General features: G+C 59.0%; 3 protein-coding genes across 17 annotated transcripts; 2 read left to right on the forward strand and 1 right to left on the reverse strand.

Annotated features, from left to right (window-relative positions):
- Window positions 1–1,722: 1,722 nt before the first annotated feature.
- On the reverse strand, window positions 1,723–4,427 carry MICOS13 (mitochondrial contact site and cristae organizing system subunit 13). Its single transcript, XM_054463240.2, has 4 exons — window positions 3,780–4,427; window positions 2,891–3,068; window positions 2,651–2,702; window positions 1,723–1,949 (listed from the first exon to the last, which is right to left on the reverse strand). Exons 1-4 carry the CDS (start codon window positions 3,806–3,808, stop codon window positions 1,852–1,854), a joined length of 357 nt encoding a protein of 118 aa, XP_054319215.1. The 5' UTR covers window positions 3,809–4,427; the 3' UTR covers window positions 1,723–1,851.
- HSD11B1L (hydroxysteroid 11-beta dehydrogenase 1 like) lies at window positions 4,347–11,850 on the forward strand. 15 transcript variants are annotated; one of them, XR_010124967.1, is made up of 9 exons: window positions 4,479–4,604; window positions 8,139–8,225; window positions 8,303–8,433; window positions 9,735–9,846; window positions 10,219–10,310; window positions 10,607–10,700; window positions 10,828–10,993; window positions 11,078–11,454; window positions 11,549–11,850. XR_010124967.1 is itself a non-coding variant. In XM_054463229.2 (8 exons), the coding sequence occupies exons 2-8, from the start codon at window positions 8,153–8,155 to the stop codon at window positions 11,271–11,273; spliced, it is 864 nt and encodes a 287-aa protein (XP_054319204.2). In that variant the 5' UTR covers window positions 4,347–4,604; window positions 8,139–8,152; the 3' UTR covers window positions 11,274–11,850. The 15 variants fall into 15 exon arrangements, 14 of the variants coding, with proteins under 14 accessions (XP_054319204.2, XP_054319213.1, XP_063514070.1 ...); XM_054463229.2 differs by having other exon boundaries at window positions 4,347–4,604; window positions 11,078–11,850; XM_054463228.2 differs by having other exon boundaries at window positions 4,481–4,604; window positions 8,101–8,225; window positions 11,078–11,850.
- A 1,340-nt stretch (window positions 11,851–13,190) lies between these two features.
- Window positions 13,191–14,711, forward strand: RPL36 (ribosomal protein L36). Its single transcript, XM_054463246.1, has 4 exons — window positions 13,191–13,510; window positions 13,686–13,780; window positions 14,363–14,497; window positions 14,576–14,711. The coding sequence occupies exons 2-4, from the start codon at window positions 13,688–13,690 to the stop codon at window positions 14,663–14,665; spliced, it is 318 nt and encodes a 105-aa protein (XP_054319221.1). The 5' UTR covers window positions 13,191–13,510; window positions 13,686–13,687; the 3' UTR covers window positions 14,666–14,711.
- Window positions 14,712–14,766: the final 55 nt, after the last annotated feature.

Consider the following 14,766-nt stretch of genomic DNA (forward strand, 5'->3'; position numbering starts at 1 on the left):
TCCGCTGACCCCAGGCACGTTCTTGCACACAGGTGCCAGTGGATGGGCGAGGACTGACTCATGGGATAAAGCCTGTGACCCCAGGGAAGAACTAAGCCACATTCGTGGAGCTGCAGGACCCGGCCGCCTGGATGGAGGGGAGGGGCCAGAAGGCAGCTGCTCACTGGCCTCATCCAGTCCTTCTAACAGTGATGGTAACAGGTGTGAGGCTGCAGAGGCCTCCTGGAGCGGGCCGACGCCCCCTGGCCCAGCCATGGCATCACAGCACTGAGTGCAAACCCCTCCTGTCCTCACAGGCTGGGGCTGGGGCTGGGTGCCTGGGTGCAAGGCGACTGGAAATTCTGCATCCCCCGCGAGGGTTTGTGGTGAACAGCCTGGGCTCTGGACAGGCTGGGCAGACAGAACTGTCTGTCTGTGCAAGTTTCTTCATCTGTGAAATGGGCCTGAAGTCTGCTCCTTCCTGGACCTTTGGGAAGGGCTTGGTGGATGGTGTCAGGGGACAGTGGGTGTGTGGGTGCTCCGGCGAGCACCGGCTTCCTCCTGCAGCACCGAGGGTCAGGGATGCTCCCCTGCCCTGCTCATCCCTCCCTCACCCTAGACCTGCCCCCACCACTGCTAAGGCCCAGTAAGGACAGTGGCACAGCAGATGTCAGGGACCTGCCCCGGGACCACGCTCCTGGGGGGAATGGGATGGGCAGGCCCTGTGGACTCCCCTTCCACCAGACTAGACTGCTGCTCCCAGCCACACCCCTCCTACGCCCTGCTCAGGCCAGTGGCTTCTCCTCTCTGAGTGGAATAGCAGGGAAGATGCCCCAGCCTCTAGTCTCTGCTCCTCTCCTCTGTAACAGCTGTCCCCTCCTGAGCTCAGTCCCCTACACCAAGCAACATAAACTCCTGAACTCTTGGGAACGGGGACCATGTTCCAGCTCGGTGAGCATCACCCGCCTGCTCCCTGCTCCCAGGGCAGCATCCTACGGAGGACTCTGGCCCCACCCCAGCCCCCCACCACCCCCATCTGTCTGGAGCCGCCAGACTGGTTTCTGGGCACAGGCCTCTTGCCATCACCAAACCTGTGGGCCGCCCTCTGTGGCTGGGTGCTGGGAGCCTCCCAGGGCTCATGCCTGATGCGGGGGACCCGTGCAGGCTGCCAGGTAGCCTAGCCAGCGTGCGGCAGGGGTGTCAGGGAAGGCGTCCCAGGGAAGAGGGGATGTCCGGGAGACCCTCTGAATGGCAACAAACACCTGGATTTCCTTCAATGGCCAGGATTCCCCCGCTAGTGTTGTCTGGGAGAGGGTGGAATGAGGGTGGAGTCCGGCCAAGGAAGGGCTGGGACAGGACTGCGGACAGGAGCTGAGGAGGGCGGGAACCAGTGGCCCTGGGGGCTCCTGCCCTGTGTCCCGCAGGGAAGCAGACCCCACTTCTGTCCACTCTAGCTCTTCCACTGCCCTATGCTGGTCTCAGCCCTCCAAAACCAAGACCCTCCACAACCCAGGCTTGGCCAAAGCACTTTCCCGGCCCTAGAGCACAGCCTGTGAAGCACCGGGAGCAGCCGCTCTGACCTCTGACTCCCTGCACCAGAGCAGACGGCAAAGGGGAGAGCTATGGCCTGTGGTCAAGGTCAAGCCCTGACAAGCCATCAGGAGCCAGAAGCCCAGGCTTCGGTGCTCTGGGCACCACCAGGCCGACCCTGTGCCCCCTGGGGCCAGCACACAGGTCAGGGAACACTTCTGAAGTCCTTTATTGGGCCGGCAAGGCCGGGAGCTGCCCTCGGAGTGGGGTCCCAGTCCAGAGTCTTCAGGTCAGTGGCAGCCCTGCCCATTCTGGCCGGGGCAGGCGGCCCCTGCTGACTCGCTACTTGGTGCGCGCCTTCACATACTCCCAGCCCTCCTTGGAGTACTCGCGGGCCTTGGAGGGGGCCACCGACAGAGCTGACATCACCGTCATGATGCCTGTGGGAAAGGGACGGCCACTGGTGATGCTCCCCTCCCAGCCTCACCCAGCCTCCAACCCCTGGGAAACTCTAGAGTTTGTTTTGGGCGGTGGGGGTGGGGGGGTGGGGGGGCAGGGAAGGAGTCTCACTCTTGTCTCCCAGGCTGGAGTGCAGTGGTGCAATCTCGGCTCACTGCAACCTTCGCCTCCTGGGTTCAAGCGATTCTCCTGCCTCAGCCTCCTAAGTAGCTGGGACTACAAGTGCGCCACCATACCAGGCTAATTTTTGTATTTTATTTTTTTGAGAGGGAGTCTCACCCTGTCTCCCAGGCTGGAGTGCAGTGGTGCAACCTCGGCTCACTGCAACCTCTGCCTCCTGGGTTCAAGCAATTCTCCTGCCTCAGCCTCTCAAGTAGCAGCTGGGATTACAGGCGCGCACCACCACGCACGGTTAATTTTTGTATTTTTAGTAGAGATGGGGTTTCACCATGTTGCCCAGGCTGGTCTGGAACTCCTGACTTCAGATGATCCGCCCACCTCAGCCTCCCAAAGTGCTGGGATTACAGGCGTGAGCCACTGTGCTCCGCCTCCTTTCCCTTTTAGATCCCTAAGAGACACGTGTCGGGCAGGAAGGGGTATGGACAGAAAGGAATGGCCAGGAAGTGGGGAGAGGGGCTAGAGTGGGGTGTCTCCCTCCAAGCAAAGAAACTGGGTGCCTTACCTGCATTCCAAGAGTCACGGATGGGAAAGTAAATCTTTGGAGGGGCTGGGAGCTGGGAAAAGAGATGGGCAGAAAGAACTGGTGAAAAGGCTCAGCAGCCCATCCCCAGAGGCGGAGGGAGGAGGACAGGCCGGAGAATCAGGCCAGCATCAATATGGAGGACAACATCGTGCAGGGCTGGAGGGACCCCTCAGAGCTGACCACCTGCCAAGCCCTGGCCTCGCTCCCAGCTCGTAGTACCTGGGGTATCTGCAGGCCTGTCTGCTGACACACGTACTGGCTGAACTGGTACATGGCGGGGGGCACCACCTCCCCAGCCTTCTGTAGGGCTGCCTGGCTCTTGTCGCTGGGCCCCAGCAGCTCCTGGTCGTACACCAGGTAGACGGCACCCCCAGCCACACTTCCCTTGATGAGGAACCTGCGGGCAGGGACGGGAGGAGCAGAAGCTCAGCGGACACTGACCGCCACCCTCAGGGGCCAAGGCCCATGGGGAGAGTGAGACCCTCCTGAGGGCTCACCGTCCACAGGGTGACACTCTGTAGTGTAGCACCGTCGACCCTGTAGCACCGTCGACCCAGACCTCTATTATATACAGCACTCGTTTTACAACGTGCAAGGCAGGGCGGCTGGACGCCACTTTAACTGATAAACTGAAACCCAGAGGGGGAGAGTGGGTCACTCAAAGTCCCACAGTAAGCAGGGACAGTGAAGACGTAAGATCTTGACCTTCTAGAAGCCTTCTAGCCCTGGAGAAACCAAGTGTCCCTGGGCGCCTCCTGCCCGCTGTCACTCGCAGCTCCGAGCACGCATTCACTTCTCATCCACGCCAGCGGCAGGATTCACTGGCATTCCCACTTCACAGAAAAGACACCTGAGGCTCGGAGGCGGAGGCTGACACCGCGAACGGAACGCCAAGGACTCGCTGGGAAGCAGGAGGGAGGGGATTGGCGACCTCGGGAAGCCCCACCCCGCTGAAGCCTCAGTTTCCCTATCTGGCCCATAGGCGGGGGACGAAGGGGAAGTGACTCTACGGGAAGAGAAGAGCAGATCGGGACCAGACTGGAGACAGGGATGCCCACAAAAAGGGACTTTTTCGGGGACTCGGGTCTCCTCCGGCGCCCCCACGCACCTCATCAGCGACCACACCCGGGCCACCATGGTCGCTCGGATCCACGCGCAAGGACACTCGACTCGCCCGCCGCTTCCTGTCTCGGCGCCGCAGAGGCCTCTGGGAGGTGTAGTCTTTCTTGCCCGACGCAAGGTCCCCTGGGAGTCGTAGTGTCTTGCGGCTCTGAGACTCCACAGAAGGGCTGCGGTCTCGCAGCGGAGGGCCGCTGGGAAATGGACGCTTTAAGGCCCGGGCCGCCGCAAGGCTGTCTGGGAAATGTAGTCAGTACGGCGCTGTTTGCACCTGGCCGCGGAGCCTCCTGGGAAATGTAGTTCGGCCCGGCCCGGGCCTGCTCTGGCACCGTGAGGGGAAAGAGGCGTCAGGTGCCTGGCTGAAGCCTGAAGGTGACCCGAAAAGAAGTCAGAGCCCGAGAGATCCACCCGCGCCCGCGCGGGGGACCAAGGGCCCGGACTTAGGAAGAGTGTGCCCAGAAGGCGGTTGTCACGGCAACGAGAGGGCGGGATTGTTCGAGAGCGGCGGCCCCCTCACGTGATCGATTCGGAGGCGGGGCGTCCGCCCAGGGGGCGGGGCCGGGCCCCTGCTGGCAGGTGGAGACCAGGCGGGGACTGTTGCCCGGCGACGCTCCGGCGCTGGGTCCCCGAGGCCCGGCCCCTCCCCGGGAGGAGGTGGGCTTCGAGTCACGTGACCCGTGCGCTACCGGAGGGGGTGCGGTCGGGGACCCGGCAGGAGGCGGCCGAGAAGAGAGGACCGTGGGGGCGTTCGCGTGGCTCCCAGGCCGGGACTCCACCCCCGCTGGACAGTGGGGGGAAACTGAGGCCTGAGTGGGTGAGTGCACTGTTTAGGGGTGTGCAGAGGGTCACACGCCCGCTTTGTTCAGAGGGGAAGATAAGGCCCGCTGAGGTCAAGAAGGGGCCAATGCGTTGTGCAGAGACTCCCCTCCATTTCTCCCGCATTTCGGCCGGGCTGCTTCAACCGTTCATCTGCCCATCCATCCGTCCATACGTCCATCCTTCCATCCATCCATCTGCCCCCCACCCGTCTATCCATCTGGCCATCCACCCATCCATCCTTCCATCTATCCATCCACACTTCCGTTCATCCATCTGACTCCCCATCCATCCACCCATGCGTTCATCCATCTGTCCGCCCATCCACTCACCCATCCGTTCATCCATCTGCTCCCCCCATCCTTCCACTCATCCATCTGTCCACCCATCCATCGATTTATCTGGCCATCCACTCATCCATCCGTCCATACATCCATGCATCCGTCCGTCCATACATCCATCCTTCCATCCATTTATGTGTTCCCCCCATTTATCCATTCATACATCCATCCACTCATCCCTCTATCCACCCATACATCTGTCCGTCCGTCATCCATCCATCCACCCATCCCTCCTTCTATCTATGCATCCATACATGCATCTGTCCATCCATCCATTCATCCATCCAACCCATCCGTCCACCTGTCTGTCCATCTGGTCCCACTTCCCCCTGCCGGGTTGCTGCAGTCAGTGTAGAGCTGGGGGTGGAAAGAGGGATGAGCAGAGAGGCTTCATGGGCTGTCCCTGGAAGGCGAAAAGGTGGAAGCTCGTTTCTTCCTGTGGGCATGCCTGGTGTGTCTGGGGAAGGTGAGGAGTTCATTATTTTGAGAACTGAACGATTCATAGATGGGGCCGTGGGAGAGGAGGATAGACGGGTAGTCAGGGGCTATTCCTGCAGGGCCTCATGGGGTGCAGTGAGGAGCCTGGTTTCCATCAGTTGCAGTGGGGACCCCTGAGAGAGTTTGGAGCAGGAAGGGCCATGGCCATGTTGCTTTTGACACAGACGCCTTTGGCTGCATTGACAGAAGAGGCAGGGAGGGAATGAGTGCGGACATGGGGAAGCCAGTGTGGAGGTGGGGCAGACCAAATGGGAGATGGAAGGGAGGTCAAAGGAAAGATGGGGGTGGTCAGGCCCGGGGTAGGGTCTAGGAGGGAGGTGACAATCTGGGAGTCCTGGAGAGAGAGAGGAAGGGACAGCTGGGGAGAGACTGGAGAGGGAGAACTGATAAGATCTGAAAACCATGAGCTCATGGGGGTGAAAGGATAAAAGGAGGTGAGGACAATACCTGGGTCTCCCATTTAGGGACAGGGGACAGTGGGGCTATTTCTGTGACGGTGAGCTGGGAAGAGAAGCAGGTATGGGGTGACATGCTGAGCCTGGATTGGGTCCTGCTGGTTCTAAGGGACCCGGAGGTTGTCAAGAGGAGACACCCAGAGGACAGCAGAAGCAAAGAACCTAGGGCTGGACCTACAGATGGGAGATTTAGGGACTCCTCCATGATCCCCTCCATCTGGTCTGTCTCAGCTTCCTGGTTCTGGAAGTCCCCTTCCCCTTGTCCCATTGACTTTTTTTTTTTTTTTTTTTTTTAAGACAGAGTCTCACTCTGTTGCCCAGGCTGGAATGCAGTGGGGCGATCTCAGCTCACTGCAACCTCCGCCTCCCTGGGTTCAAGCAATTCTCCTGCCTCAGCAGGAGACCCCATCTCTACAAAAAATACGATGATTAGTTGGGCGTGCTGATGCACCCACCTGTAGTCCTAGCTGCTCCATTGGCTGGGATCACAGGCATGTGCCACCATGCCCGGCTAATTTAGTATTTTTAGTAGAGACCGAGTTTCTCCATGTTGGTCAGGCTGGTCTGGAACTCCCAACCTCAAGTGATCCGCCCACCTTGGCCTCCCAAAATGCTGGGATTACAAAGTGTAATCCCAGCCTGGGCAACAAGAGTGAAACTCAGTCTCAAAAAAAAAAAAAAAAAAAAAAACCTGGACTGTTTCTCCCTTTCACCTTCTCCCTGGAGTTAGTGAATCAGCTCCCACAGCTGAAATCATATCTTCATCTGGATGACGCAGGCACCTCTGTCTCCAACCCAGCCCCACGTGTCAAACTCCTTCTGGGTGTCTCCAGAGAGCGAGCTGTCTATTGGCTTCCTCACCTCTCGCCTCCCACGTACCTCATATCACTCCATGATCAATCTGGTACCTATTGAGCACCTACTGTGTACCTGGCACAGTTTTGGGCCCTGAAGACCCAGTAGTGAACAAAATAGAAGATTTCCATTTCCTTCCTGCCCTTATGGAGCTGATGGTCTACATGGAGAGAAGGATGGTGGAACGAGTAACAAATGATCCTTGGGCTGGGCACGGTGGCTCACACCTGTAATCCCAGCACTTTGGGAGGCTGAGGCAGGAGGATCACTTGAGCCCAGGAGTTCGAAATCAGCCTGGGCAACATAGTGAGACCCCATCCCTACAAAAAATACGATGATTAGTTGGGCATGCTGGTGCACCCACCTGTAGTCCCAGCTGCTCCGTTGGCTGAGGCAAGAGGATTGCTTGAGCCCAAGAGGTCCAGGCTGCAGTGAGCTATGGTCACACCACTGCACTCCAGCCTGGGCAACAGAGTGAGACTCTGCCTCAAAAATAAAATTAAAATTAAAATTAAAATTAAAAAAAAAAAAAAGGCCCTCGCTTGAAGGAGGTCACTTTTTTTTTTTTTTTTTTTTTGATACGGAGTTTCGCTCTTGTTGCCCAGGCTGGAGTGCAATGGCAAATCTCGGCACACTGCAACTTCCACCTCCCAGGTTCAAGCGATTCTCCTGCCTCAGCCTCCCAAGTATCTGGGATTACAGGCATGTGTGCCTCAGCCCCCTGAGTAGCTGGGATTACAGGCACTTGCCACCGCGCCCGGCTAATTTTTGTATTTTTAGTAGAGATGGGGTTTCACCATGTTGGCCAGGCTGGTCTCGAACTCCTGATCTCAAGTGATTTGCCCGCCTCAGCCTCCCAAAGTGCTGGGATTCCATGCGTGACCCACCACATCCAGCTGAAGGAGGTCACTTTTGCACTGAGACTTGAAAGAAGTGAGAGAGCAAGCCATTGGGTCATATCCGGGAACAGCATTCTAGGCAGTAGGAACAGCCCATGCGAAGGCCCTGAGGCAGGCTGGTGACTGGCTGGTTTCAAGGAACAGCGAAGGGTCTGTTTTAGTGGAGCGGAGTGAGCAAGGAGGACAGGTCCACGCAGGGTGTTTGTAGCCACCAAGGAGTCTGTTTTTTATTCTAACTGGAACAGGAAGGATTTTCAGTCCAGGAAGGGCGAGGTGTGTGGATGGAGAGGGCTGAGAAGGGTGGAGGGGGAGGGTGCAGGTGTGGTGGTTCATGGAGCCACCTTGGTGGCCTGGACAGGTGGTGGCTGTGGAGGTGGATAGGAAGGTGTGGATCCAAGGCGGTGGCATCACCAAACACCCACCAAACACGGGTGGCTGTGGGCCAGGCCTGTGCCGGCCACCTCTGTCCCCTGTCCCTCTGCAGGCCCACAGAGGATCATGAAGGTGCTTCTCCTCACAGGGCTGGGGGCCCTGTTCTTTGCCTATTATTGGGATGACAACTTCGACCCAGGTGAGCACCTGGGGTTGAGGGAGGGAGAAACCGGGCCAGCTGTCCTGTCCCAGAGTGACCACCCCGGCTATGGCCAGCCAGCCTCCAGGGAGCGCGAGTGCTGCTGACAGGGGCCAACGCTGGTGTTGGTGAGGAGCTGGCCTATCACTACGCGCGTCTGGGCTCCCACCTGGTGCTCACTGCCCACACTGAGGCTCTCCTGCAGAAGGTGAGCCACCCCATGTCTAGATGAATGGTGGGGGTGCTCGTGGGGGGAGGGAAGAGAGACTGGGTTTGAATCCCTGCAATGATCCAGGCTTCCCGTGTGACCTTGGGCAAGGCGCCTAACCTCTCTGAGCCTCTCAGTTTCCTCATTTGCAAAACGGGGACAATAAAACCACTTTCTGGCCAGGCATGGTGGCTCACGCTTGTAGTCAGCACTTTGGGAGGCCGAGACAAGTGGATCACCTGAGGTCAGGAGTTCAAGACCAGCCTGGCCAACATGGCGAAACCTGGTCTCTACTAAAAAGACAAAAATTAAGCCGGGCATGGTGGCTCACGCCTGTAATCCTAGCACTTTGGGAGGCCAAGGTGGACGGATCACTTGAGGTCAGGAGTTCAAAAGCAGTCTGGCCAACATGGTGAAACCCTGTCTCTACTAAGAATACAAAAAAATAAAAAATAAAAAATAAAAAATTAGCCGGCGTGGTGGCAGGCACCTGTAATCCCAGCTACTGCGGAGGCTGAGGCAGGAGAATTGCTGGAACCCGGTAGGTGGAAGTTGCAGTGAGCTGAGATCGCGCCACCACCCTCCAGCCTGGGTGACAGAGCGATACTCCGTCTAAAAAAAAAAAAAAAAAAAAAAAAAAAATTAGCAGGGCATGGTGGCGTGAGCATGTAGTCCCAGCTATGTGGGAGGCTGAGTCAGGAGAATCACTTGAACCCCAGAGGCAGAGGTTGCAGTGAGCTGAGATCGCACTACTGCACTCCAGCCTGGGCAACAAAGTGAGACTCTGTCTCAAACAAACAAAAAAACCCACCTTCTCGTGGATTAGGATGTTGTGCCAGTGCAGTGAGACGGTGACTAGAAGGCGCAGTGTTTCTTAACAAATGAGAGTATTGAGTGTCCAAGCCTGTGCTGATAGCCAGGGTTCTTAAACGCGAAGGGAAGGGTGGGCACTTCTTAGCAACAAGCAGCTCATTGCTACTTCGAGGAAGGGTATGGCTCTTGGGCAAAAACCTTTCAATATTTCAAGAGAAGCTAGCAATCTGGAAATTGTAGGTGAAATGTCCTGTTTTAGATGTTGGTGATTGACTAACCACCAAATTGGCCAGTATTCTGGCCCGCGGGCCTCCACTTTGCGCCCCCCAAGCAGTGGTAAATTTTTGGGAATGACGTTGAATGGGGCCCGAGGCTCAGAGTAGGGGAGGGGTTTTCAGGCGGGGGCCTCCCTATGGCCAGCAGGTGCGGTGGAGGGGGAAGCGCTGCTGTAGAGGAGAGGCCCACGGGCAGCTCTGGCCCCCCCCCAGGTGGTAGGGAACTGCCGGAAGCTGGGCGCCCCCAAGGTCTTCTACATCGCGGCGGACATGGCCTCCCCTGAGGCGCCCGAGAGCGTGGTGCAGTTTGCGCTGGACAAGCTGGGTGAGGGGCTGGGCCTGAAGCCTGGAGTCCTGGACCGTGGCCTAGGTCTTAGGGACAGGACCAGAATTGGGCTGTGGGTGTGGTCACAGTAATAGGTGTCACAGGGCGGAGACGTATGAGGACTGGGGGCGTGGTCGGGGTGGAGTCTCATTGCGTCTAGGGGAAGAGCTCTGAACGGGGCCTCATTGAATGGGAACGAAACCTTGCTAGATCCAGGGAGTAAGGCCAAGGCTGGGTGTCTTTGATCGTAGTGGGAGTTACCTGGGGCGGAGCTCACTGGACCAGCCCTCTGGGTGGAGCTAAGCTCGGGGGCGGGGTTTGATCGTGTCCTTGGGGAGGGGCCTCCGGGGCTGACCGGCGTTTCTGGGCCAGGCGGGCTGGACTACCTCGTGCTGAACCACATCGGCGGCGCCCCGGCCGGCACGCGAGCCCGCAGCCCCCAGACAACGCGCTGGCTCATGCAGGTGCTCCGCTCCTCCGCGGCCCCGGCCCCGGCCCGCCCCTCTATCTCAGGGACCGGTGGTCCGTTGCCTTCGCGGTCCGGGTTCTGCCTTCTCCCGGGCGGGCTCTCCATCCGTCCCGCCCTGGCCACGCCCCTCCTAGCCCAAGCCCTCGCTCCGGCCTTGACCCCGCCCTCGGGCCCGCCTTCCGGGTTTCTGGCCCCGCCTCTGACCCGGCCCTGGCCCCACCCTCTGGGTTTCTGGCCCCGCCCTGCCCCTGGGCTCCGCCTCTGCCGGTGACTCGCGAGTGCCGCCTGCAGGTAAACTTTCTGAGCTACGTGCAACTGACGTCGCGGGCGCTGCCCAGCCTGACGGACAGCAAAGGCTCCCTGGTGGTGGTGTCCTCGCTGCTCGGTGCGTGCACCCGGCCCCGGCTCTGCGGGACGGGGAGTGGGGAACTCGATGCGGGTGAGCCTGGAGGGTCTGGGAAGGCTTCCCGGACGAGGGGGAGCCACTCAGCCGCTGCCGTCCGCGCCCCCAGGCCGCGTGCCCACGTCGTTCTCCACTCCCTACTCGGCGGCCAAGTTTGCGCTGGACGGCTTCTTCGGCTCCCTGCGGCGGGAGCTGGACGTGCAGGACGTGAACGTGGCCATCACCATGTGCGTCCTGGGCCTCCGAGATCGCGCCTCCGCCGCCGAGGCAGTCAGGTGAGGCCCGGACAAGCTGGGGGCTGGGCTGGGGGCCATGGCCCAGCCCCAGCCGCAGTCCCCACCGTGCCCTCCCGTCCCCAGGGGAGTCACGAGGGTCAAGGCGGCCCCGGGGCCCAAGGCAGCCCTGGCCGTAATCCGCGGCGGCGCCACGCGCGCGGCCGGCGTCTTCTACCCGTGGCGTTTCCACCTGCTGTGCTTGCTCCGGCGCTGGCTGCCGCGCCCGCGGGCCTGGTTTATCCGCCAGGAGCTCAACGTCACGGCCGCGGCTGCAGCCTGAGCACCGGGGGGTGCCCCTCCAGTCCCAGACGGCAATGTTCCTCCCTCCAACTGTCCCTGGAGCCAGAACACTCACAGAGACACCCCTGAGAGGGTGGCCATAGCCCAAGATGAAGTCATCAAGACAGAAAAGCAAAACCCAGAAAAACGACGGGCACCTGGAACCAGTCACAGCTTCAGAGGTGCAGGTGCCCCGTGTTAGGTGCCTTTGTCGGGGACTTGCAAGGCCTCACCTGTTTGGCCATGATTGATGACGTGACTGCTTCCATTTTGCAGATGAGGAAACTGAGGCTGAGAGAGGTCACGCCACCCTTGAGCCACCCATGGACCCCTCTCCATCTCCTGCCTGCGCCTCTAAGTCCCTGATTTATTCTTTCCATTCATTCCATCTGGGAGGAACCCCCCCAACTCCTGCCAGCTTCCCCTAGCTGGGGTCTCTGGTACTCTTCACACCTGCAGGGGCGTCTACACTGTTCGTCTGACTGGTGGCAGGGTCTGAGCTGGAGGAGGAGGGAAAGAGTGTGTTCTGAGCTGGACCCAGCCTCCTGTTTGAGAATAAAAACTCTTCTTCTCTTGCATATCTGTTGTTCAAATTCCTTGGTAATTCCAATTTGCTAGCAGCCGGCGGGCAGCGGGAGGGGGTGTGTGTGTCAGAGGCCTTGACTCTCAGTCCCATTTCACAGCTGGGGAAATGGAGGCTGAGAGGGCCAGGAGCGGTGGCTCACGCCTATAATCCTAGCACTTTGGGAGGTCAAGGTGGGCAGATCACTTGAGGTCAGGAGTTTGAGACCAGCCTGGCCAAAATGGTGAAACCCTGTCTTTATTTATTTATTTATTTATTTATTTATTTATTTATTTATTTGACGGAGTCTCACTCTGTCGCCCAGGCTGGAGCGCAGTGGTGCGATCTGGGCTCACTGCAACCCCTGCCTCCGGGGTTCAAGCGATTCTTGTGCCTCAGCCTCCCGAATAGTTCAGATTACAGGTGTGGGTCACCACGCCTGACTTTTTGTATTTTTAGTAGAGAAGGGGTTTTACCATGTCGGCCAGGCTAGTCTCGAACTCCTAGCCTTAGGTGATCCCCCTGTCTCGGCCTCTCAAAGTGCTGGGATTACAGGTGTCAGCCACTGCACCCGGCCATAAACAAATATTTTAATTAAAAAATTAGCCAGGCGTGGTGGCATGCGCCTGTGGTCCCAGCTAAGGAGGCTAAGGCAGGAGGATCACTTGAGCCCTGGAAGTCAAGGCTGCAATAAGCTATGATTACAGCAGTGCACTCTAGCCTGGGCGACAGAGCAAGACCCTGTCTGGAAAAAACATGAAAGCGCTAACCCCAATTAGAGCAGCCCTAAATTGAGACTCTCTCGTATATTAGTAGCATTAAAGGAGAAAAACTGGAAACTTGTGTGTTTTTGCCACCCGATTCAGTTATTTAGCGTCCCGTCCCTACACCACCTAAATTACATCAGATGTCCCCAAGAGGCACTATTACGCGTTGCTGTATTCAGACCTAGTTTAGAGCTTGACCAATTGATAACAAAACCAATACCCTCGTTAATGGGCTTTTTTTTTTTTTTAAACGGAGTTTCGCTCTGTTGCCCAGGGTGGAGTGCAGTGGCACGATCTCAGCTCACTGCAAGCTCTGCCTCCTGGGTTCACGCCATTCTCCTGCCTCAGCCTCCCGAGTAGCTGGGACTACAGGTGCCTGCCAGCACGCCTGGCTAATTTTTTGTATTTTTAGTAGAGACGGGGTTTCACCGTATTAGGCTGGTCTCGAGCTCCTGACCTTGTGATCCACATGCCTCGGCCTCCCAAAGTGCTGAGATTACAGGCGTGAGCCACCGCGCCCGGCCTAATGGGCGTTTTAACAGTTCACACAGTTTGGTATTATTATTCTCGTTCTGCAAGTGAAGAAATTCTGGGAAGTGATGTCGATGCAGGGTCGGCCCGAAATCGGCGGAGTTGGGATTCGAACTCATTTCACAGGCAGAGGGAGGAGCGCAGCCATAGCCACCCCCACTGGGTCCGACTCCAGCTCTCGGGCTCGCAGGAGTAAACGCGCATGCTCAGGGAGCTCGGTCGCGCATGCTCAGCGCAACCGCGGGGGAAGACTCCAGCCGCCAGGGGGAGCGCGTGCCGTTCTTGCCTCTCTGGCCTGCGCCTCCTGAGCCGAGTAGATATCCCAGAGTTCCGCGCGGCGCCAGCCCTTCCGCCGTGGCCGCCTCTGGAGAGCAGCAGGTAAGTGGGTTCCCGCACTGCCGGGATCCGCCGCCATCCGGACTCCCGGGTCCTCTGTGCAGGTTGGAGGATGGTTGGTTGTGGCGAGCGAGGCTGAAGGAGCCGGGACGCGGGGCCCTGGGCCTCGGGAACCGAGGCGGTACTCACCTCCGCCCCTTCTCGTCGCTGTCCGCAGCCATGGCTCTGCGCTACCCTATGGCCGTGGGCCTCAACAAGGGCCACAAAGTGACCAAGAATGTGAGCAAGCCCAGGCACAGCCGCCGCCGCGGGGTGAGTGCGGGGGCCGCGCGGAGGTTGTTGGGGGTTTCTTGGAGGGCGGAGGGCATGGTTTGGGCAAAGGCTCTCGACCTGAAAGAACGCGCATTCGGGCGCAGAACTAAGGGGGGCTTGAATGGAGGAGATGGGGTGGGGGAGTGGGACTTCCTGCCTGGGGCTCGAAGGCGGACACCCATCTGGGTTTTCCCTGACCGTGCAATCCACGCTGGGGCAGAGGGAGCACCTTGAGAGCGGCGCGGGGCAGCGGATTTGGGGTTCTGACGCAGGAGTAGGAGTTCGCTCATGGAGCTGACCCGAGGTTGAGGGATTTCAGGTGTGTCAGTGTATTGGGCTCCTTTATTTAGCAGGCAGCCCAGACTCCAGGTGCGTCCTGCCAGTGTTGCGGAGACTGGGACTTAGGGAGGATGGGAGCTGCTCCGGGCGCGGTGAAAAGCGCTAGGAGTTGGTACTTTGGTTCTCACAGCTACCCACACAGGGGAGGAAGTAGCCAGGGGAATCGCGGCAGCGCGGGAGAAGCTGCTTAACTAGAATGCAGGGATCCCCCCTACCCTGACGGCCGCCCCTTCCCCCCCCCAGCGTCTGACCAAACACACCAAGTTCGTGCGGGACATGATTCGGGAGGTGTGTGGCTTTGCCCCATACGAGCGGCGCGCCATGGAGTTACTGAAGGTCTCCAAGGACAAACGGGCCCTCAAGTTTATCAAGAAAAGGGTAGGTGGGCGCTGCCGGCCGAGGGGCGGGGTAGGATGGGAGTCGGGGCCGGGCTGATGGCGGCCTCGTTCCTGGCAGGTGGGGACGCACATCCGCGCCAAGAGGAAGCGGGAGGAGCTGAGCAACGTACTGGCCGCCATGAGGAAAGCTGCTGCCAAAAAGGACTGAGCCCCTCCCCCGCCCTCTCCCTGAAATAAAGAACAGCTTGACAGAAGCCCTGGCTCTGCTGCTGTCCGTGGGTGGGTGTGGCTGTGTCCGGGGGTCCGTAG

Source organism: Pongo pygmaeus, chromosome 20, assembly GCF_028885625.2.
Source record: "Pongo pygmaeus isolate AG05252 chromosome 20, NHGRI_mPonPyg2-v2.0_pri, whole genome shotgun sequence".
NCBI lineage: Eukaryota > Metazoa > Chordata > Mammalia > Primates > Hominidae > Pongo > Pongo pygmaeus.

Bases quoted from the DNA above. Each gene is read 5' to 3' on its own strand.
- RPL36 (XM_054463246.1), top strand. From the start codon at position 13,688: ATGGCTCTGCGCTACCCTATGGCCGTGGGCCTCAACAAGGGCCACAAA. The intron at 13,781-14,362 runs GTGAGTGCGGGG...TCCCCCCCCCAG, and splicing joins GGCACAGCCGCCGCCGCGGG to CGTCTGACCAAACACACCAA. The intron at 14,498-14,575 runs GTAGGTGGGCGC...CGTTCCTGGCAG, and splicing joins TCAAGTTTATCAAGAAAAGG to GTGGGGACGCACATCCGCGC.
- MICOS13 (XM_054463240.2), bottom strand. From the start codon at position 3,808: ATGGTGGCCCGGGTGTGGTCGCTGATGAG. The intron at 3,069-3,779 runs GTGCGTGGGGGC...CCCTGCCCGCAG, and splicing joins CGGGTGTGGTCGCTGATGAG to GTTCCTCATCAAGGGAAGTG. The intron at 1,950-2,650 runs GTAAGGCACCCA...CCTTTCCCACAG, and splicing joins CCGTGACTCTTGGAATGCAG to GCATCATGACGGTGATGTCA.
- HSD11B1L (XM_054463229.2), top strand. From the start codon at position 8,153: ATGAAGGTGCTTCTCCTCACAGGGCTGGGGGCCCTGTTCTTTGCCTAT. The intron at 9,847-10,218 runs GTGAGGGGCTGG...TTTCTGGGCCAG, and splicing joins GTTTGCGCTGGACAAGCTGG to GCGGGCTGGACTACCTCGTG. The intron at 10,311-10,606 runs GTGCTCCGCTCC...TGCCGCCTGCAG, and splicing joins CAACGCGCTGGCTCATGCAG to GTAAACTTTCTGAGCTACGT.